This window comes from Cucurbita pepo, chromosome 18, assembly GCF_057944985.1.
Source record: "Cucurbita pepo subsp. pepo isolate OVF chromosome 18, ASM5794498v1, whole genome shotgun sequence".
Lineage (NCBI taxonomy): Eukaryota > Viridiplantae > Streptophyta > Magnoliopsida > Cucurbitales > Cucurbitaceae > Cucurbita > Cucurbita pepo.
The window spans coordinates 10,504,563-10,528,135 of record NC_141815.1 but is presented as its reverse complement, the minus strand read 5'-3'; the positions used below and the strand labels follow the sequence as shown (position 1 = coordinate 10,528,135).

Genomic DNA, 23,573 nt, shown 5'->3' with positions numbered 1-23,573 from the left:
TAGTATTTTTTTTATTATAAACCCATGATCCTTCACTGGCCGATGTGGAAGAAATGCCCGAGAGTTATTGAAATGAATCAAGTAATGAAAACAGTTCTTTAGAAGAATCCAGCAAACTATCAGAAGAGCTCTTCAAAATTTCAAAGAAAGGCAAACTTCTCTTCCATTTAAAAAATGTTTGGTGAAAGTAAAAGCTAATGGCTTTGTCATCACTTCCAAAAATGTAGAAATTGAAGAACTCTTCATTCACTATAATCATACCCTTCATCGTCATCCAGCTCCACTTCAGCATCATCACCCCTGCCCATGAGGGTTAGAAACAGTAGAACTGCCACTACCTGTGCGCCTACAAAATACTTGCCTCTCCTTTTGAATGTTTTCTCCTCTTTCGTCTTTTCTTTCTTCTGCTTGCTCTTCGGCTTTGAGCCTGATGAATGATGCAACAAATGTATTGAGAAAATAATAGATTTCCTATCTTATCTTAGTGCATTTGAAAGTAAATTCACATTGTAGTTTCACTTTGTTAGGCATTCAATGCCTAGAAACTTGGAATAGAAATGATCTTCCAATTATCCAAAGAAAAACTAAAAGGATTTTCAAGACTATGGCTAAGAAGGGTATGGTGCCCATTCAATAGAAAAGAAGAGCACCCAAAATCACAGCCCCATCATCCTGAGGAGCCACTATGGCTAAGAAGAGTATGGTGCCCATTCAATAGGACTATAGCTAATGTGATTTTGACTGGTGAATGGGTACAATGTGCTCGGTGATATATCGTCTTAGAAACATCAGGCACTATCCGCAAAATATATGGAACTATCTTCTTCATTCCACAATACAATTCTCACCACAAAGGAAGAAAGAGAAGGGGGATAGAAACATCAGGAACAACAGAGATGATGAACATAAGTATAATACCAAATATTTTTAAAGTGAACAACTACAATAATGGATGAACAAATGAAGATCATAGAGTACTCTATCAAACAAATTAAGGAATAAGGACTATTTGAAATGCATTAACAACATAACATCATGGCCCTCGTTCAATAAACTAATTTCATCAAGTGTAAAGAAGAAAACATTTGATAGCAAGTATAAAATATCTTACTCCAGTTATAAGGACCCCTTCTTGGTGCTGATGACGAAGCCCCTGAACTGGAACGCGCAGAAGAAGATGATGGTAACGATGAAGTACCAACTTCTATCAACTCTGTCATATATTTTTCAGCATATCGTACGAGGTTACTATGCTCTAAAAGCTTACTGCGAAGCACTGACGTTTCCTACAAAGTAGAGAATACCAACAAGGCCCAGTGTAAGAACTTCATTTAAGTTGAGAAGAAAGAAAGAAATAAAGAAAGCAATGTTTGGAATAATGTACTGTCTATCATACAAAGATCAAGGTCCGTTAAGCGGGATATTTCGATAAGATGTGGGTGGAAATTAATGCAGTAAGATATCAATTTATTGTTATATTTTTCAATGGATAAAACAGTTAATTGGTGAGAGACAAGATTCAAAAGTAGGAAAGAAAAATTCTGGCACCTTAACTATAAGAAATCACTTCATGATTTATAAACATATTATATATTGTATAACTTCGTAAGATGATCATTTAAAAACATGTTATTACTTCTTAAAAGTAATAACAATAACTGTATCTCAAGATATGCTAAGGATCCATCGATATAAAGATGTTATCGAAAATCAAGATCAAGATATGGAAGTCGATTAGATGGAAAAAAACATAAGAAAAACTGCAAATAATTGTTCTTACGACCTACATTTCTCTTAAGATAAGAGAGCTACAACTACTGAACAATTAACATTTCAAAAGAATAAGAAACATTCAACTACAACAACTGAAGAATGATCTGAAAATAACTCACCGGTAGTACTTGAAGAGTGAATAGTAGATGCCCTAGAACAAGTGCATCTAAACTTGAAGGCCTACAATATAACAAAGTGAAGCATTATCAAATTATTAGGATGGTTAAAGAAGTATATAATATACAACAAGAGATTCACCTGTTCTCAAATAAAAAATTCTGGTCTCCTAATCTAGTTGACAAAGCTCCATAAGCAAGATTTGCATTTCTATAAATCTGTCAGCCAAGAAATGAACTCAATTCGCGATATCAAGAAACAGGGGACAAATTTGAAAGAGCCCTTCATCGATCACTATCTACCAATTGAGTTAATGTCCAAGTAGTAAGAAAAAGAAGATTTATAACCTGTTCTTCTCTTCGTTCAGCATTTTCTTTGTTGATCCCAAGTTGAAGCTTCACAAAGTGTACTTTCTTAAAATACAGAACCTTTCCAATCGGCCAGGGAAGATCAGAATAATAGACCTTTTGAGCAGAACCACCATCAGTTCCCAACCAAAGCTCGTACATGACTGCATCTGCAAGCCACGAACTAACCATAGATTTTGCAGATACCCATTCCGGAACCGAGAGAAACTCGGTGTCGAGATCAAGAATACCATCCTGTCTTAAACACTCAATGACCCCACCCCTCTCGTTATTGTACGCCACATAGTTACCAGTTTCAACATAAGGAATTATATCTGCCAGAGAAAAACAGATGCCATACTTGTTAATTCACTGGAAATGGAAAAGGAATCTAAATCCTTTACCAGTCTAAACACCTCCAGCCATGAAATCAGTAGCGAAACTAACTACACATATGAAAGAACAAAAAAGAAGGAAGGAATTAGAGCATAGACATGGTAGATTACCAGACTCGGGGTAGATGAGATTGAAATCCAAGTGGAAATGGAGATTGGCCAATTTTAGATAGATGTAAACCGGCAAGCAATCTGGGCATCCAGTGGGCAAATTGAAACACGGTTTCCTCACAATCAAAGTCAACCCTTCTTCTCCCCTTCCACTCATTTGCTCCATAAACGGAGAATCTCTGCAACCACTGTAAATTAGTTTCAGGTCGAAGGGTTTTAGGAGGGCCAATTTAGAAGAAGGGGCTTTTATGTTCTTCCAACCAAAACGATACTCTCTAATATTCCTTTTATTATTATTATTATTTATTTTAACAATTTGTTTTTATTTGCTTATTTATTATTATTTAAGATAATTATTGTTTTGATTTCTAAATTATACCAAATATCTCTAAAATTCAACGTTCAATTATATTTACAATTTTTAAAATCTTCTTCTTAATTTTACATCACTTATTAATTCAATTTTAAGTATTTAGGAAATAAATATATTTCATTTCAACTAAAAACATATCAAATTTAGCACGTAATTTATCATACTATTTATAGGAATAATATTGTAATATTATTATGTGTTTAATATATCATGAAGCATACATTATATCATATTCGAATCATATCATTATATTATTGTCTACCAACTATATGATATGAAATTTGTAACCGTCTAAGTTCATCGTTTGCAGATATTGCCATTGAGATCTCACATCAGTTGGGGAGGAGAATGAAACATTATTTATAAGGGTGTGAAAACTTCTCTCTAGTAGACACATTTTAAAAAATTTGAAGGGAATTTCGAAAGAGAAACCCTAAAGAAGACAATTTCGGCTAGCAATAGACTTAAACTATTACAAATTATATCAAAGCTAGATGTTGGGCGGTCAAAGAACGCTGGACCCCTAAGAGAGCGAGGAGCCTGGATCCTAAGGGAATGGATTGTAAGATTCCACATCCCTTGGAGAGTAAACGAAACATTCCTTATACCTCTTCCTAGAAATCACGTTTTAAAAACCACGAGGTTGATGAAGATATGTAATAGACTAAAATAAATAATATGGACGGTTATAAAATTAGTTGATTCTCGTGACAGTCCATCCTTCATCACTGGAAATATTATTATCGTCACCTCAATTCTTGAAGTATCAAACATCTTATAATTGGCTAAGGATAAGTAAAGGAATGTAGTCATCAATATTCAAATTTGAACTTCAATCCACATACTATTTTGGTTGTTCATAAGATGTACCCCAAAATACTTTAGAGATTATTATCATAAATAGTTGAATTATAAATACGATTATTATATTATATTATGTTTGAAGAATCAAGCAAAGAACAATCCAACGATATTTGAACAGAATCTTTCACAGTTACTGAAAAAGGGTGGTTACTTTTGGGGTGGAACTGTACTGTGAAGCGCTAACATAATAGGAGCAAATGGAATTAGCATAAGAGACCCAATTAGACCAATGGATTTCAGAACTGATTCAACAATGGCAAAAAAATAAAACCCTCAAACAGCGATGCAAAAAGAGGAGAGAGAGTTGCTTCCTATTGCGAAGCCCCACCGTTGGCTTTTTGGCTGTGTGCTTGAATAATGGACGGTGATCGACCTTTCTCTCTCCGTCTTAGCAGCCAATCCTCACACCGCGGAGGTCAGCCAACCCATTTGCCATTTGCCATTTGCCATTTGCGATTCCCTCACCAACCGATTTCATACCTTTTCATTCTTTATTGCTTTCTTTTCGCCTTCATTTCAAATGCAGAGCTAATGCATTATTCTGTGAAGAAACAAGGGATTTCATTGTAATGAGTAAACCCCACCATTCTTAATTACGATTTACTGGTACCCATCTCCATGTTCTCTTGTTTGTGTTTTTTTTTTTTTTTTTTTTTTTCTTTTTCGCTATCATACTGTTTATTTCATCTAATTTTACCCTTTACTGTTGTAAATTTGAGATGTGATTAATTGCGTCCATACTCTAAGGAATCTCCTGCTTTTCTCTCATTGATTAGAGAACAGAATTTCATTCAAAATTCATCTGGGTGATGTGGGTTTAGCGGTGAAAAGGTTAATCCCTGTTATTTTACCTCGTGGGGTGGCTTTTTTTTGTTGTAGTTAGTGATATGCACGCCTGTCCTTAATCATTCCCTCCATATTCTCTCTCTGAATTTGTTATTCATATCATTTCTTCTTCTTGTTCTTCTTCTTCCTCATTTCTCTCTTTGTCCTTGCCTTCTTCCCCTGTACTGGGTTGTGAAGATTCTACAAATTCCATTAGCTTCTACAAGCTGGGATTGGATCTGGGTGTGTGTCCTTTCCCCTGTTATTCATCTCCTTGACGTTTATTCAACCAGGTACTTCAATATTTTGGCATTTTCATTTTTACTTGGAGTTTCCTAATCAAATCCAATAAGTTATTCCCTTTTCAATTCCTTTGTTCCTTGTACATTGCCTTCGTGGGATATGCTTGTCACAAGTAGTAAAAGTATATAGTCTTTTCTTTGTTGAACCTGAATATTCTGTTAATAAAATGCTTGATCTCCGTTATGGTATATATCAAATTGAGGAATGTAAGTATCCAGTTGATTGGATATTCATACTCCACAGCGCGTTCAGCTTCCATGGGTTAGAATTTCGAAATTCGAATGCCGGGAAGATCATATCATGTGCTGTTGAAAATTTTATATATTTTTCTGGGTACACTAAATTTGTTTTTAATTTCCGAGTGTTTGATTCATACCTCTTATGCTTGGGAATGTACATGCTTACATTCACAAGTAGGAAAAGATGGTAAGTTTTGCCTATGCTGCAACCATTTACCTCATTAGGATCAATAGAATACAAGAATATGCAGAAGAAGGGTGAATTCTTGGAGTGAGCTAGGTGAGTGGTTTAGGATTTTGTCGATGCTAGCTTGCCCTGCATCAAAGGAATGTATCTTTGTGAAAGCATAATAGAGTGATAAGCTTTAGTTGGATGGTACGTTTTTATTTGTGCAATCTAGGAGTGGAAGAAAATTGGGGTAGCTCGATTCTTTGAAATGGCTGCAATTTGGAAAGAAATTGGAGGTGGAAGTGGAGATGGAGAATATATTGGAATAGGGCAAGAGAATGAAGGAGATTGATTAGGGATGCATCTGTAACAGTCCAAGCCCACCACTAGCAAAATATATCGGGACAGGGCGGTGTGCCAGCAAGGACGTTGAGCCCTGAAAGGGAGTGGACACGGGGCGGTGTGCCAGCGAGGATGCTGGACTCCGAAGGGAGGTGATTGTGAGATCCCACATCGGTTGGAGAGGGAAACAAAAACATTTTTTATAAGAGTGTGAAAACCTCTCCCTAGTAGACGCTTTTTAAAAATCTTGAGGGGAAGCTCGAAAGTGAAAGCTCAAAGAGGGCAATATCTGCTAGTGGTGGTCTTGGGCCGTTACAAATAGTATCAAAGCGCTGACACATCGCCCCGAAGGGGGTGGACACGAGGCGGTGTGCCAACAAGGACGCTGGGCCCTGAAGGGGGATGGATTGTGAGATCCCACATCGGTTGGGGAAGAGAACGAAGCATTCTTTATAAGGGTGTTGAAACCTCTCCCTAATAGACACATTTTAAAAACCTTAAGGAAAACCTCAAAAAGGAAAGCTCAAAGAAGACATTATCTGCCAGCGGTGGTTTTGGGCCTAGTTGTAACTTGCAACCAGTTCTTCTTCATTATTTTTCTTTTGGTTGTAAAAGGGAACTCCAACTTGTGATAAAATTACTTTTGACTTTTAGCTTGTCTCGATTCAATGATCTGTCACATTTGAGACCGACATTATGTGCCCGATAGTCGCAGGTAACAATAGAGGAGTGGATATAACATGGCGGTCTCTATGAGAAATTTAGACCAAGCTTTTCAAGGTGCTGGCCAGAAAGCGTATCCTTATGTAATGTGACTTAAAGCATGCTTATTATTAGTACTTTTATGGTTTATGTTTTCTAGTTTCTAGTAAATTTAGCTTATGAGGTAAATACTTTTCCTTAGGCAGTTGGTAACATTTTCTAATATGCCAAGTTTACACAGTTAAATAAATTAACAGCAACAGTTGATAAAATCCATATCTTCAATCACTTTATAATCTGATTTATTACAATTGCTTCATCTCCTGCATCTGCAAGTTTCTATGTTATTTTCCTTGACAATACACAGTGGGGTTGAAGTATGGCGCATCGAGAATTCTCGCCCTGTTCTTGTACCAAAATCATCTCACGGAAAATTTTTCATGGGAGATTCCTATATAGTCCTGGAGGCAAGTGGGTTTTGTTTAGTTTCTTACTATTTGCTTTGTTCTTTATGAAAATATCAAAATGTTAACTTCTCATATCTTCTTTTGGTCTTTAGTTTTTAAATTAGTTGTCATGCGATCCGTCTCGTTGCATCTAGTTCCATAAAGGTTAGATCGGTTTAAAAAACCTTGAGAGGAAGCCCAAAGAGTACAATATCTGCCAGCGGTGGGCTTGGGTTGTTACAGTTGGTATCATTGTCAGATACTGGGCGATGTGCCAGCGTGGAGGCTGAACCCCGAAAGGGGGTGAACACGAGGCAGTGTACCAGTAAAGACGCTGGGCCACAAAGGGGAGTGAATTGGAGGGTCCCACATTGATTGGAGAAGGGAACGAGTGCCACCGAGAACGCTGGGCCCAAAGGGGTGGGTTATGAGATCCCACATCGGTTGGAGAGAGGAAACGAAGCATTCTTTGTAAGAGTGTAGAAACCTCTCCCTAGCAGACCCATTTTACGAACCTTGAGGGGAAGCCCAAAAAGTACAATATTTATTAGCGGTGAGCTTGGGTGGTGGGGTTTTAGCAGACCTGGCTTTGAGGACTTAAAACCTATTACAGTTATCCCATCCTCATTCCGTTTCTTCTTTAAAATAATCCCTCTGTGCTATATCTTATAAGGAATTGCAATCATTTTGATGAAGTAACTGTAACCTGCTATTACAGCAGAATCCAAACATAAAAGGAAGAGGAAAAAAAGAACCCTTTTGTTCTTGGTACCTCCAGTGATTCCTGTATTTTATTTATTCATTGCAGACCTCATCCTTAAAAAATGGTACTTTGCGGCATGATATTCATTATTGGCTTGGTAAGGATACCACTCAGGTAAGTTCAAATCAATCAGTTATTCTCTGGTGGTTATTTCTTGGTTTTCCAATAACTTTCAAGACCTGTCAATTTAGGATGAAGCTGGTACTGCAGCCATCAAAACCGTTGAATTGGATGCAGCCCTTGGAGGACGTGCTGTCCAGTACCGTGAAGTGCAAGGTTACGAGACAGAGAAGTTCTTATCATATTTCAAACCCTGCATTATACCACAAGAAGGCGGAGTTTCCTCTGGCTTCAAACATGCCAAGGCTGAAGAACACCGCACTCGGTTGTATGTTTGCAAAGGAAAACGAGTTGTTCATGTTAAAGAGGCAAGCCTAATCTCATATACTCAAGCTGATAAGGAATTAGCCTTCTCCATTTGCTAAGTTCTTCATTCTGTTAGCAGGTTCCTTTTGCTCGATCTTCACTTAACCATGATAGTATTTTCATTCTTGATACCAAGTCTAAAATATTCCAATTCAATGGATCCAACTCATCCATTCAAGAGAGAGCCAAAGCATTGGAAGTAGTTCAATACATTAAAGATACATATCATGACGGAAAATGTCAGATAGCCGCCGTTGGTAAGTAACACAAAAACTCAGTAGTCCTGCGCTTTGTTTCTTTTTATTTTTTACTTATTTGATTAATTTTTTCATTACAAGTTTGATTTACTATGTTTGAAAGCTCATAGTTTCTACATTGTCATACAGAGGATGGCAGAATGATGGCAGATGCTGAAACAGGGGAATTTTGGAGTTTATTTGGTGGTTTTGCTCCACTTCCAAGAAAAGTAGCCGGTGGAGGTGATAAAATGGTCGGTTCACATCCAACAAAACTACTATGGTAATATGTTTCCTTTTTTTAAAATTACTTTTACATTTCATCCTTTAAAGTATGAACAAATTTTGGTATAATTCTTGGTTGTTTTAATGTTTTATTGAACTAGTTAATGATGTAGTTCTGAAAGTAGTATGTATGTGTTTGAAGTGTTAAGAAGGGCGACCCCGAACCTGTTGAGGCTGATTCTTTAACTAGGGCGCTGTTAGCTTCAAATAAATGTTACATTCTTGATAGCGGGACAGAAGTTTTTATATGGATGGGAAGAAATACCTCTCTTGAAGAAAGGAAAAATTCCAGCAGAGCTGCAGAAGTAATTCCCTACACCGTCCTAGTTGATTCCTTAAAGTTTATTTGAAGACTTGGGATTTTTATATCTCTCTCCTTGTTGTGGATAGGAGCTAGTTAGCGGTCCTGATCGTCCACAATCGCACATAATGCGGGTGACTGAAGGCTTTGAACCTATTGTGTTCCAAGCCAAGTTTGATTCGTGGCCTCGAGCAGCTGCTGTAGCTGTGTCAGAGGATGGTAGAGGCAAGGTTGCTGGTTAGTATGAAGTTCTTTGATTCATGGTTTTTTTTTTTTTTTTCATTAAATCTTTTGGTTTTCATTGTAATGTTGACATTTCTCCAGCTATTGTTTGATGAACTCTCTCCCCCCCTCTCTCTTTTTTTGGTTATTTTTTAGCACTTTTGAAACGCCAAGGATTTAATGTGAAGGGTCTTTTGAAAGCTGAACCTGTAAGAGAGGAACCTCGGCCTTACATTGATTGTACAGGAAATCTACAGGTAATTCGAAAAATATTTCTCTTTCTTCTCTTCTCCATAAGGTTCTATGAACCATTCTGCAAATGATGATACTATGGCAAAAGAAGGAACAGATAAATGTGAGATCCACGTTGGTTGGAGAGGGGAACAAAGCATTCCTTATAAGGGTGTGGAAACCTCTCGAGGTTGACGGCGATACGTAATGGGTCAAAGCGGACAGTATCTACTAGCAGTGAGCTTGGGCTGTTACTGATAATGTGGGATGTACGAAATAAATGAATATTTGCGTCATAATCAGTTTGAATGTAGGACAACGAGCTTGACGACGGGTGTCTTGGGAATCATTGGAAACTAACCAGAAATTTATTGATTGATAGACACATGATCCAAAAAGTTGGTATAAATGATTTACACTATGATGAAAACTCCGTTGTTTTACAGGTGTGGCGTGTCAGTGGCCAGGAAAAGCTTCTACTTCCTGTCTCTGATCAATCAAAATTTTACAGTGGAGATTGCTATATTTTCCAATATTCTTACTCGGGAGAAGACAAGGAAGAATATCTAGTTGGAACATGGTTTGGTAAACAAAGTGTTGAGGTACTTAAACTTATAAATACAAATGGATCATATCATGCTTGAAGCATAGAAAATATTTGAATAATGATAATTGGAAAGCCTCAACACCCTTGTGGGTTTGATTCTATTTACTTATTATCTGTTCTTCGAGGAATATCTTATGATTGCATTACTCTTGAAATAGGGAGAAAGAGCTTCTGCTTTATCGCTGGCCAGCCAGATGGTGGAAGCACTGAAGTTCTTGCCTGTCCAGGTTGCTTCCACTGTTTAAATTGTCCGCTCTTATATACAATGGCGTCTCCAATTGAGGATAATGATATCATCTTCGTTTCATGCCAGGCTTGTATTTATGAAGGATATGAACCAGTCCAGTTCTATTCAATTTTTCAGAGATTTATTGTTTTTAAGGTATGCTTGGGTAACTTAATGGAAATACATACAATTGTATTACATGAAGTTGACTAACAAAAATTTTTCAGGGTGGGTTGAGTGATGGATACAAGAATTACATTGCAGAAAATGGCATTTCAGACGTGACAAATTCGAGAAACAGTATTGCATTGTTTCGAGTTCAGGGCTCTGGCCCTGAGAATATGCAAGCAATTCAAGTTGAAGCAGTACGTTGCTCTCATCCCATGGTCTTTTGCTGTGCATAATAATACTTCATGCTAATATACAAATCATTGTTTGTTCTTGTTCTGTTCCCACAGGTTGGATCCTCTTTGAATTCCTCTTATTGTTACATTTTGTATAGAGGGTCCACTGTTTTTACTTGGTTTGGAAGCCTTACCACCACTGATCACCAGGAGCTTGTTGAAAGATTCCTGGATATGATCAAGGTGATTAGTTAGTTATATGGTCATTATGAATCAAGCTGCCACTACCAAAATAGCTTCTCATATGATTTCCAATTTTCTGCAGCCAAACTGTCAATCCAAGCCGCACAAGGAAGGCGCAGAGTCTGAACTATTTTGGGGTTTGTTGGGAGGAAAAACGGAATACCCAAGTCAGAAAATTGCAATGGTTGTTGAGAGCGATCCACACTTATTTTCCTGCACTTATTCAAAAGGTGTATACATTTGTATTTCGATCTTTCATCGTTATCGTTCTATTTTTCCCCGTTTATAAGTCTTTAACTTCGTTCATCGCATCGATTTCGCTTCGGAAATGGCGGCATTATGCAGAAATTTTGAAGGTATTCTCTTCTTATTCTATCTTGGAACTTAAAACTGGAGCTCTTAGAAGTAATGCACCAAAGTTCCTTGGTTTCTTGTTAAAATTTGATGTCATTGCAGGTTGATGAGATATACAACTTCGGGCAAGATGATTTGATGGCAGAAGATATTGACATTCTTAGTTGTCACTCTCAGATCTTTGTTTGGGTTGGGCAACAGGTTGACCCCAAGACTAAACTGCATGCTTTAAAAATTGGGGAGGTACGTTTTATTGCTCTGACTTGTTTCTTCCACCAGTCATCAAGAGGTAGTTTTCTGGGCATATAATGAATGCTTCTTTTGGTTCTTCGAGTTCTGAACAGAAATTTCTTGAGATTGATTTTTTTCATGAAAAATTATCACGCGAAACTCCGATATATATCGTCATGGAAGGAAGTGAACCGCCTTTCTTCACACGTTTCTTCTCATGGGATTCTGCAAAATCTGACGTGAGAATCATATGCTTATTAACTACAATTATGTGACAATAATCTGATTGCTTGTTTTATCTGAATCTTTTAAATATTTGAATACAGATGCACGGAAATTCGTTTCAGAGAAAGCTTGCATTAGTTAAAAATGATGGTGCTGCTGCTATAAATGCAAGTCATTTTCTGGTTCTTCAATCCTTTTTGTTCAGTTTCTTTTCAGAAGTATCTATTGCTTTGAAACATATTATCTGTGTAGTTAGCATTCTTTTTTGATGGCTTCATGATCTTTAATCAGAAACCGAAGCGGAGAGCTCCTGTAATGTATGGAGGGAGGTCGAGTAGTGTGCCAGAGAAAGCACAGCGATCGAGGAGTGTGTCGTTTAGTCCTGATCGAGTTCGTGTGAGAGGAAGGTCACCTGCTTTCAATGCATTAGCTGCAAACTTTGAGAACCCAAGTGCTAGAAATCTTTCTACTCCTCCTCCAATGGTTAGAAGGCTGTACCCCAAATCTGTTACTACTGAGTCATCAAGGCTGGCTTCTAAAAATGCAGCCATAGCAGCACTTAGTGCAAGTTTCGAACAGCCACCGCCCGCTCGAGAAGCTATTATACCTCGCTCTTTCAAGGGTACGAGTTCATCTTAAGTTTCGCCACAGTTCGGTTGCAACCATCACAAATTTCCAACTTAACAGAATTGCTTTTCTTTTGTATTTGGTAAGGGACGCTAGGTGTCTCCAAGCCTATCCCAGAGTTGGACAAGAAGGAGACCTCCATGAGCAACAGAATAGAATCTCTTACTATAGTGGAAGATGCAAAGGAGGGCGAAGTTGAAGACGAGGAAGGTCTCACAATACATCCATACGAATCCCTTACAACGACATCGAGTTCTCCAGCTTCAGACATCGACGTGACGAAGCGAGAGGTAAGCATAACCATTCACAGCAATATTTTTTATCAACGTCGAGTTCTTACATGTCGAATTTGAAACGAGCAGACATACCTATCAATGACGGAGTTCAAGGAGAAATTTGGAATGACAAAGGATGCTTTCTATAAGCTACCTAAATGGAAGCAGAACAAACTTAAAATGGCCTTGCATCTGTTCTAGAACTCCTTGCTAACAATGCCCTTTGATTGCTCGTCGTCGAGTTGTGGATGCCGGTAGGTAGCAGTGTTCTTTACGACGGTATCGATTCGTTCTTTTGGCGTTCTATAAGTGTTAGTGATTGATTGCAGTAATTTTGTTGGTTGGCAGATTTGTAACTCAAAGTTGTTGATGGAGAGCGTCAGTGCATTTTAAGCTGTTTCTGCTGTCCCATACATACACTCAGAGCTGTTCTTGATTGGTTTGAATGTGTCTTAGCTTTCACTAGCAGATGAGATAGTTGTGTGATATATTCTGTGAGAATTGGTTTGATGAGAGCAATTTTGGTTTTTTTTTTATCAAATTTTTGTGTTTTAATTATTAAAAAAAAAAAAAAAAAAAAAAAAAAGGAAGAGGGAGATATATATATATATATAGCAGTCTACTTATAGTTGTGTTGATTGATGATTGAGGATGGAATTGTACAGCATTGTAAAAACCAGTCCTCATTTTTTTTTTTTTGTTCATTTCTAAATAAAAGGTGTGATTTATTTATATATATATATATATATAACGTGACTTCGTTCTTCCGTTCATTCTTTGGATTTCACAATCTACTTCCCTTGTCAGCGTTATCACAGTCACACTGCTCGGTGTCTGGCTCTAATACCATTTATAATAGCTCAAGCCCACTGCATATTTGGATGAGTACCGATTATGTTGTATAACCCTAATAGATGCATTTGAAAATCATGAGACTAACAGCGTTACGTAATGAGCCAAAGCAGCGGTTACTGGTAAGTAAATTTAATAAAAAAAAATTAGAAAATAAAATGATGATGGGGTTAATTATAAATGAATTAAAATGAATAAAAAGTAATTAAGAGTTGGAAAAGCAAAAGTTTAGATGGGGGCAAAGACAGAGACATCCCACAAGACAAAATGGGTTACGTACGGAGGAGCACGCACGTTGAGTAGTGATCGCATTAACTTTAAGCACCATCATCATATCATCTCTGTCTCTCTATAGCTCTATCTGGTCAACAAAGCAAGCAACTAGCCATTTCCCCCATATCCCACTTTTTCATCCCTTCACCACCTTCCCTTTGTATTGGCATCTCCCGAATGATGTCTCACATCGATTGTAGAGGTGAACGAAACATTCTTTATAAAGGTGTGAAAACCTCTCCCTAATAGACGCGTTTTAAAACTTGAAAAGTCTAAAGAGAACAATATCGGCTAGTGGTTGGCTTAGACGGTTGCATTTCGGAGAAAGAAATGGAGTAAGAGTATAGAAAAACAAGAGTTGTATATGCAGCCACAAATGGGCATCTCAGACATCCCTTTTATTAGAATCTCAATTGGATAAAATTTTGTTAATATTGTGAACCTGTTCTTGTTATCAGCTTCTTCTACTTGAGCTTTAAACTTTGGAACAGCCAATGTGGCCGTTTTGTTTCCTGATCACATGTTCCACTTGAGCTGCTCATGGGTGTGCTTGGGTCACTGCATTCTTCACCTCTTTCTGATTTTGATCTCTTCTTCCTGACACTACCACCAATGCTTAGAGTTAGCTCAACATCACTGTCTTCCTCTTCACAACCATCACCTGTGTTCATCTTGCTCGGCCCGGCTCGGTCTTCGTCGACAGCGCTAACTCCCGTCGACATGTCCTCCTCTGCAGGCCTTTCAAGATCAAACCCTCTTGACATTATTCTCATGTTGTCTCCAGAACAGCTCCCACTGCTCGGATCATCTGATCTCAAGCTTTGAAGCTTCAAAATCAGTCCCCCTCCACTGCTCTGTTCTGTTTGATTTTCCCTGTTTTTGAACTGCAAATGGTTCATTGATTTTCTCCTCACCTCTTCCATCAGCATCTTCTGAACACTATACAGCCGATGGAGTTCCTTCACCTGCAAGCCATATATTCAAATTCAACCAGTTTTGCTTCAACAAACGCCTACAAACTCTATCTTACCTGATTCTTGAACACATCTTCATGCCCCTGCATTGTCTTTCTTATGGCATCCACATCTCCTTTTTGCAGCATCTTGTCAAGTGATCCAGTCATCGCAGAAGTATAGAGTTTGTGGGGAAGCCTTGTTGTTGAGCTCTGAAACTGGTGCCACTCATGCACTCTTCGAACTATGAAGGTGTTGGTAGTGTGGGCAGAGTTGGGTAAAGGATTGAAAGTGGGTTCAAGTCTTGTTCCCATGCCTGAAACCAAATGGGTATCAAAAATAATGTAGGACTACAAAGACAAAACATTCTTGAAACCCACAAAGAAAATTTAGCCAAAAGTTATGTTTGACAATTAAGTGGGGTGGGTGTGAATTGTGTACAGCCACTGAGATGTCGATGGAGACAGAGTCTACTTCACCAATTTCTACTGTCTAAGGCAAAATTAAGGCATGCATCAAGGAAGTAATGAGTTCAAATTGCAAAATTCAATCTTTTGGCGATGGAGAGAGAGAGATCTAGTAGGTGGTTCTTCCTAGTCCTTTAAATTGTGCTCTATCAGATGAATTTCTCAGAAGGGTTAAGACAGAGAAAAACAGAGGATTTGTGGTTAAAATCACTGATAATTGAGCAATCCCAGCAAATTTAGAAGCATTTTGATTCGTTTTTTTTTTTCTGGGATTTAAACAAACCCATCGAATCTGCAGCAAAAGTAGAGATTTGGATATGAAAAAGTGAAGAGATTTGAAGTGGGATTGACCTGATAGAGAAAGAGCAGCCAGGAGGATGATGATCATTGAACATGTTCTTCTTCTGTGTTCTTCATGCCAAAGCCAAAGCTTTGTTGGGCATCAAAACAAATCCAGTTTCCAGTTTCCAATTCCCTGATGAATATGAACAAAGCCTCCAATCAAATCACCAAAAATATCCCTTCCCTTTGGTTTGCTTTGGAAGAAACAGTAAAGCAAACAGCCTCTGACTATAAAATTAGAATCCCTGGTGCTAATAATTCAGGTTTGACAGGCTGTGGAGGAGGCAGAGGCAATAAGAAAGCTGGTTTGGAATGTGTTCTATATATTTGGTGACATAAAAGAGAGAGAGAGAAAGAAAGAGTTGTAAAGTATGGTATAAAGATTGTATTGGGTATCAGGCTGTATTATTGTATAAGGATGGTTCCACCGCTACCAAATATTGTCTGTTTTGGCTCGTTACATATCTAGGGAGAGACGTGGGTTCTCCTGTTCAACCGATGTGGGATCTCACAATCCACCTTCTGATACCATTTGAAATAGCTCAAACCCACTACTAACAAATATTGTTCGTTTTGGCCTGTTACGTATCTAGGGAGATGTTTCTACACTCTTATAAAGAATGTTTTGTTTCCCTCCGGAATGAGCGGAGAGCGGAGGAGGGAGGTGGGGGCCAGGAAAGTATTGATAATAAAAACAAATGACAGTCCTAAACATGAGCCAGTTTGTATGCATGCCTGTGAACAAGATATTCCAGACAGCTCTTGGAAGCTTTCAAGATATGCATCAATGGTGGAAACTTTATGCTTTCTCTTTCTTCCTCCTTCCTTCCATTAAATTATTCACAAACATCAACTTTCATGATTTGGATTGAATCACTCACTGTACACAACAAAACACTTTGGCCTCACATTCCATCATTTTGATTCAATCTTTGCTGCTTCATCTTCTTCATCTTTTACAAGGCTTTCAAAAGCTTTGAATTTTTTGTTCTTGTTTTTATGGGGTTGAGAGTTATGATTACAGTAAAAAGAAATGGAAAAGAAAAAGAAAATGTAACCAGAAATGGATGACAAAACTAAGCAACTCATAGCTATAGATTTGGGATTGAAAAAAGGGAAACTTCCTCCCACATCGCTTTCCTTCAAAAGCTTCATATAATATATATATCCCTAACCCCAACAATTCCTCATCCCAAATCACACCCACATGCCTCACTTCCTCTCCATTTTATTTTATATGTTGGCCTGCTCATCCTTTATCTCTTTTATTTAATCCTTCTCTTTCGGTTTCGGTCGAGTGAACTAGAGATGCCACCGAGTCAAACTCAAACTGAAAATCCTTCCATATCTTCGTTACCTCTTGTTTCAATTATAAACAAAAATAAAAATATAATCGAATATTCAACTTAATTTTTAAAAATTTAAATTTCAATATTACGATAAGGAGAGACATATATTAATCGGTGGAATAAATTCATGGGGTGTGACAACCTAGTATAAAATTTATTCATTCATAGAATAGGACAAATATATGAAGTGTTGAAAATATTGTTAGATTATTTTATATTATATTCTTTTGGGGGTTGGAAACTCAATAGAGAAGTAATCTTATTGGGTTTTTTTTTTTTTTTTTTTCTTGGAAGATGGCCCACTCAGAATATTTTTAGAAATTAAGTTTTGATGGTATAATAAAAAAATAATTAATTAATTATATATATATATATATATAGTAATTTGCTTAGAAAGGTGTGATGAGGTAGTGTGAATTTTTAATGAAAAATTACCACTAAAGTTTATTCTTAAATACAAATTGGATAGTCCCTTTCAAGAAGTGTTACTAATATTCTCCATTTTTTTTCTAAATAAATCAACTCATTATTAAGTATCAAATTCGTCCTATTATCTTTTTATTATGAGAATTAAAATATTTTTTTTTCTTTTTTGTCGTACTAAATCCATAATCATGTTGATCAATTAGAGAGGTAATTTAACTCTCTCCCGCCGAAAATGATAAATAATAAAAAATTATATAGATGCATTCATTATTCTATTATTTAATAAAAAAAAGACATGTATTAAAAATATTATAATTAACTAAGGTCTTATCTCAAATCATAATTTTTTAATGTCCTTGTGACATGCATGGTTGTCCATGTGGGTTATGCACATGCCTTATTTCCTATTGACCCTTAACCGTCAGATAGGGTTTAGATTCACAAATGATAAGCGATTGATGTATTTTTAATGGCAATTACTTAAGATAATTACATCATAGTATTGACGTTATGCATTTGTAACACGCATTTTTTAAACATTATTTTGTATAAATTTGTATGATTCTCTCCAATTTTATAATTTCGGATTTTGAAATTTGTGTTTTGTCTTTTTAGCTACCAAAACTGTCCCAATTGGTTAGTAAAATAATTTGTTAAATGAAATGTATTTTTAAATTATAATTAATTTAATATTCATATTTGAGTAGCATATAATTCTCAATTAATTGATTATACTTAATAAAAGGGTAATCAATTAACATAATTATCAATCACATTGATATCTCGTATACTCTAGTTATATGTGCAATTATTTTGAAAGTTATCAATGTTATATATATAATATTATACTATAGTTTTGGTAGGTTTGGAGCCACTTAAAATATATATAAATATATATATATATATAAATAAGTGATTTAAATTTTAGCTAGGTGGCACTAAATGGATGGAAGTTAGAGTGGGACAATTAGGGGAACTGATTTAGAGGTGCCACTTGTTGTAATGGGGATGGAGAATAAAAAAATGTATTAAAAATATATATTTTTTTAGTATGTGGACTTTCTCTTTCATACATTTGAAAAGAATGATTCGTTTCTTTCTCTCTAATTGATGTATCATCAGTTCTTTCGAACCCATGTTGTTGTTGGTACTTGTTCCTCTCTCTAATTGAGATGTGATCTCACAATTCCCCTCTTTTGAGATCCACTGTTGAAACGGACACTTGTTGGACTAGCAGGACTAGCAAGGATCTCACAAAATTAGATGTTGTGGGTCAGATAGCATTGGAGTGATACATTTATCTAATTTTAGGTGTATATTTGGGGGGTTTGGAGGAGAGAGAAGTGGTGAGGAGGGAGAAGGGAAGGGACATATAGATGAGAGAATGTGTTTGAGATTGAATGAGAAAATCTTAGGAAAGAAAGACAAAAGGTGGTGGGAAAAAAGAAAGAAGACAAAAAATATAATTTTTATTTAAAAAAAAAAAAAAAGAAAAAAGAAAAAAGAAAAGAAAGACAGCAAGCATTATTAAGTGGTGTGGTGGGGCAGTGAATTGGATTAGAAAGGAGCACGCTTTGTAGGGTAAGGAAGGCACATCCCTTAACCTTTGTGGGCCATCATACCCTCCCTTCTCTTTCTCTCTCTAAATTTCTCTCTCTAAATTTCTCTCTCCCCTATTATCTTCTCTCTTTTTTCTTTTGCTTTCATCCTTATCCTCTTCAGATTCCCTTTACCTAATTTTTTCTTTAATTTACTTTCCCTTAATTTTATTTTTCCTTAAATTCATAAAATACTTATATAAATTTTAAATTTTAATTAAACTTATAAGGTAACTAAAAAGGATTTCCTTTAGGGAAAAGGGATATTAAAGACAACACAAACCTCTTTCTAAAAGATTATTTGGATACCAAAAAAAAAATTAAAAAAAAAAAAAGTGTTGGCATGCAAGTTATATGCCTTAAAAAAGTTTTAATTAATTAATGATTCATGTATTAGGGAACTAATGGGAAGCACACTAAGTGCTACCTTTTCCTCGGGATTAAGTAAAGAAAGTAACATTCAAGTTCTCTTATTATTATTATATAATGTTTTTGTAGGTTTAAGATGTGACCCAAAACCTCACCGTGTCTATTAAATTGTTTTATTATAATTTGAAATTTTTATTTTAGAAATAACATTTGGTAGTTTTTTGCTTCATTTAATATTTATAACATCATGTTGACGTGGTAGCCGAATTAAGATTCTATATAACTATAAATAATATTACGTTCATTTTTAAATATTTAATTTTTGTGCTGACGTTATATATTTTAACAAAAAAAATATTTCTTATTTTAAAAATAATTTTAAAGTCGAGATTATTTTTATAGGACAAATTTCAAAATTCTGAACACAATATAAAATTTTAATATAAAGTTTTGCAATATAAAACATGTCAAATTATGTCCCTTATATGTGTTGTTATGTTGTTAGGTTGTTGTTGTCTCCACCGTTTTTATAATTATAGTAATAAATATAATAGAAAATTTTATGTGACATAGATGAATGAATTATTATTTTTTTATTGTTGTTACTATTGTTTGTGTTTAACTCAAAATTAACAATATACTAATTTTAGGATTATTAACACTAATATAATAAAAAAAATTATAATTTATATAAAAATATTTTAGATTATTCTTTCCAATTATTCATTTTACGTGTTTTTTTTAAGAGTCATTTTATAAAATCTAGATATATGAAGTTGATGGACACTTTCGTGATATATATTTAATTTAATTTTAAATTCTATTCATATATTTAAGATTATAGAAATGATCGAATAACATCTAACGTATTATTGTCGAATAGTCGTGTGTTGTCAATTATTTATTAAAGTATTAAAGATATTGAGAAAAAAAATGATGCATATAAAACCGAATGCTTTTCAATAGTTTAGGAACGAGAGAAGAGGGGACCATATAAAACATGCCATGTGATTTATTTTTAGGTCAATCAACCATTTTTGTTGACATTGAATGCAAAACTTTATTAGATAATTTGCATGGATGGATTGTCTTAATATTTTATTTTAAACTCATATTTCGATAATCAAATTTTAGTATATCGGAAAGAAATTTCATTAAATTAATTTTAATTTTATTTAAAAAAAATGGAAAAAAAAATTTAAATAGAGGATTGAGAGATTGAGAGTATAATTGCTCAAATCCAGTACTAGTAAACCGTGAAATCCCACATCGGTTGGAGAGGAGAATGAAACATTCATCATAAAGGTGTAGAAACCTCTTGTTAGCAGACGCTTTTTTAAAATCGTGAGATTAGTAACAACACGTAACGAGTCAAAGCGAAAAATATTTGATAATGGTGTATTTGAAGTATTATAGTAGGTGACACGTGTCAATCACCCAATCCAAGGAAGTGGGAGAGGGTCAAATGATTCCTTTCCCATCATCAAAGGGTTGTGTGTTTATCCATAAATTGAATGAGATCTAATTGTCCACTTTGTGACATGACTTGTTTTGTTTGGGTGGGTGATGTGGTTGATTCACCATACTCCTTCCGTGTATAGATATATATATACATACACACACATATATATATATATATATATTTTTTTTAATTTTTGAAAGAATAATTATTTTGATTTTCACTTACTTAATACTCGTCTCCAAGTGTATTATATATATTCACGAAGTCACTTTGTTTTTGTTAAAAAAACTAAATATAAGAATTAAAAAGATCATTCTTTTTTATTTCAAAAATTAAAATAAACACTCAATTTTTAAAATGAAAAGGATTAATAAATCCAAAATTTAGGAACTAAAATAAAAATAAAAATCAAATTGGAGAGTAATTTGTAAATAATCAAATAGGGATGACGTTGAAAGTGAGTTGGGAGGGAATATACTTCCATCAATGAGGAATCCCTATATTTGGATTGATTTAATTTAAAAAAATTCAATATTATTATATATGACGTAACGATTGTTTAAGTCGGGATAAGATTTATATTAGATCCTTATCTTTAAAAAAAATATAGATATTTGTTCTCACGTTTCTTTACTTCTATTTAAGAAAGAACAAAACACCGATTTTTTCTCTTTTAGTACTCAATTTGTTATATATTATTACTGGAACACGAAAATGAAAGGTGAAATAACAAAAAGAAAATATGTTACGTCATATATAAAAAAAAAAAGACAGAATTTCTATAGTATATGAAAAGAAATGGACATTGAATTATTATTATTGATATAAAATTTAAATAAAAATTAAGGTAATTGAAAATTATAAATGGAATTTAAAAAAGCTATATGTGAGAAAAAAGGAAAAGGGAAAAATAGAAAATCTTTAGCGTACTGATGGGAGGAAAGTTCCAACAAGAAATTAGCAATTTTGAAAATAAACTAATATTTTATTTTATTTAAAAAAAAAAAGAAAAAAAAAAAAAAAAAAAAAAGGAAATTGATGGTTCAATTCAGGTTCCTCGTTCATTGCATCAGATTCGAGGTATGACTTCCGAATCAATCAGGACAAATTTAAAAAAGAATTATTATTTAAAATTTGACCAATAAAAAACAGAAAAGCATGGGAAAATGGGACCACAGGAATCTGTCTAAATAATAATATTTTTAATTTTTGAGTTGGGACCGAAGCTTATCACTTCTGGATCCAATACCTCATCCTCCATTTTCTTACAATATCCTCTTCATAACACGTTGCCTTAATGCCTTTTTTTAAATATTTTAATTTGTTTCAATTTATAATTCCCTCAATTATTGTCTAATTTTAATTTGTTTAGTACGAAGGTTTCAAGTTGTAGTAGGCAATCTGATTGTCTTAATCATTCCTTAACTTAATATATAATTATTATTATTATTAGGAATGAATTATAGTGCTAACTTCATAAAGTCCAATGGACTCACCGGCCCATCCCAACGCTGTAGATCCAAGTCCAATGGAGTGTACCAAACAATTATTTAGCCAAACATTGTCTGTTTTGGTCCATTACGAATCGCTGTCAGCCTCACCGTTTTTAAATATGTAGGTTAATGAGAGGTTTTCACACGTTTATAAAGAGGGTTTCATCCTCCTCTATAACGAATGTGAGATCTCGTAGAAAAATAAGGCGCACTTTATTGATATGAATAGTAAATATTAATTCTTTTGAACGTTTCTTATCCATTGTACCCTTGAAATTACTTTGATTCAGATATGATCTTTGTTTTCTTTGTGTATTCCTCATCTACTTGCGCCTGGAATAGGATTACTTTAACGAATTTCTTGATAGCAAGTCAAGTCGTTCAACGTAGGACCAGATGCGAGATCGAGTCGCTTGGCTGACAATGCTCTCTTGCATGTATAGAGCAGCCATCATTTCTGTAGGATGTCCATGTTAGATCTTACACCAAATTTCTCCTGCGTTGTACCATTGTTTGATGAATAATAGACTTGGTAGATGGTTGAAAACAATCTTACTAGGCAGAGTTCTGTCTCTTTCCGATAAGAATGCAACACCATTCACGATATTGTCCACTTTATCCCGTTACGTATCGCTATCTCTTGGGAGGAGTTTCCACACTTTTTATAAGGAATGTTTTGTTCTTCTCTCAAACTTATGTGAGATTTCACAATGCACCCTCTTGGAAGTTCAACATCCTCGCTAGCACTTGGTGTCTAGCTCTTATTCCATTTGTAGCGGCCCAGGCCCACCACTAGCCGATATTGTCCACTTTGGTCTGTTACATATCATCGTCAGCCTCATGGTTTAAGAAATGCTTTGTTTTTCTCTTCAACTGACGTGAGATCTTAACCTGTAACCTCCCACCAAGCATAGCCTACTGAGATGTTCATGATTGACGTAAGCATCAAATGCCCAATGAAGAAAAGCTAAGAAGACCTGCTCTGAGATGTTCATGATTGACGTAAGCATCAAATGCCCAATGAAGAAAAGCTAAGAAGACCTGCTCTATGTCACAATCTGCAATATGATTGTGACCCGAGTCAGTCATCGAGGACGATGACTATGTTAAGTGGGGGAGAATGTCACAACCTTACTATGAAGAGAGTAGGTTGTGACCCTCACGCCATGACAAGCAAAGGGGTGTCCCTCAAGAGATGCCCATCCGGCCATATGCGGGCTAGGGCGCAATACCGGCACCTCTCTCTGCAGCACCTCTGTTTTCTACAAGGCGCCTTCGTGAACATGATGAACACTGAGAGTTAATGTTCCTGTTTAGCAGGCATAGGCTTGGTGATGGCGCCTTGTAGGGATGACTTATGAGATCCAATAGCCATTGTCACTGACAG

The 23,573-nt window shown here is 35.5% G+C and overlaps 3 protein-coding genes across 4 annotated transcripts; 1 reads left to right on the top strand and 2 right to left on the bottom strand.

The window, feature by feature from the left end:
* Positions 1-138: 138 nt before the first annotated feature.
* LOC111780595 (mitochondrial outer membrane import complex protein METAXIN) lies at positions 139-3,012 on the bottom strand. Its single transcript, XM_023661036.2, has 6 exons — positions 2,744-3,012; positions 2,238-2,572; positions 2,032-2,108; positions 1,893-1,953; positions 1,112-1,286; positions 139-427 (listed from the first exon to the last, which is right to left on the bottom strand). Exons 1-6 carry the CDS (start codon positions 2,907-2,909, stop codon positions 243-245), a joined length of 999 nt encoding a protein of 332 aa, XP_023516804.1. The 5' UTR covers positions 2,910-3,012; the 3' UTR covers positions 139-242.
* Positions 3,013-4,642: 1,630 nt separating this feature from the next.
* LOC111780593 (villin-4) lies at positions 4,643-13,188 on the top strand. Its single transcript, XM_023661028.2, has 24 exons — positions 4,643-5,098; positions 6,568-6,654; positions 6,928-7,027; positions 7,815-7,883; positions 7,961-8,197; positions 8,275-8,452; positions 8,582-8,714; positions 8,859-9,021; positions 9,107-9,254; positions 9,396-9,496; positions 9,917-10,072; positions 10,236-10,304; positions 10,391-10,459; positions 10,531-10,668; positions 10,762-10,890; positions 10,973-11,120; positions 11,236-11,246; positions 11,347-11,487; positions 11,589-11,714; positions 11,802-11,867; positions 11,992-12,322; positions 12,415-12,617; positions 12,690-12,856; positions 12,951-13,188. Exons 2-23 carry the CDS (start codon positions 6,599-6,601, stop codon positions 12,801-12,803), a joined length of 2,886 nt encoding a protein of 961 aa, XP_023516796.2. The 5' UTR covers positions 4,643-5,098; positions 6,568-6,598; the 3' UTR covers positions 12,804-12,856; positions 12,951-13,188.
* An 883-nt stretch (positions 13,189-14,071) lies between these two features.
* On the bottom strand, positions 14,072-15,907 carry LOC111779630 (uncharacterized). Of its 2 annotated transcripts, none has more exons than XM_023659718.2 (3): positions 15,499-15,907; positions 14,758-14,996; positions 14,072-14,686 (listed from the first exon to the last, which is right to left on the bottom strand). In XM_023659718.2, the coding sequence occupies exons 1-3, from the start codon at positions 15,533-15,535 to the stop codon at positions 14,192-14,194; spliced, it is 771 nt and encodes a 256-aa protein (XP_023515486.2). In that variant the 5' UTR covers positions 15,536-15,907; the 3' UTR covers positions 14,072-14,191. The 2 variants fall into 2 exon arrangements, with proteins under 2 accessions (XP_023515486.2, XP_023515485.2); XM_023659717.2 differs by having other exon boundaries at positions 14,072-14,692; positions 15,499-15,850.
* Between the last annotated feature and the right edge of the window lie 7,666 nt (positions 15,908-23,573).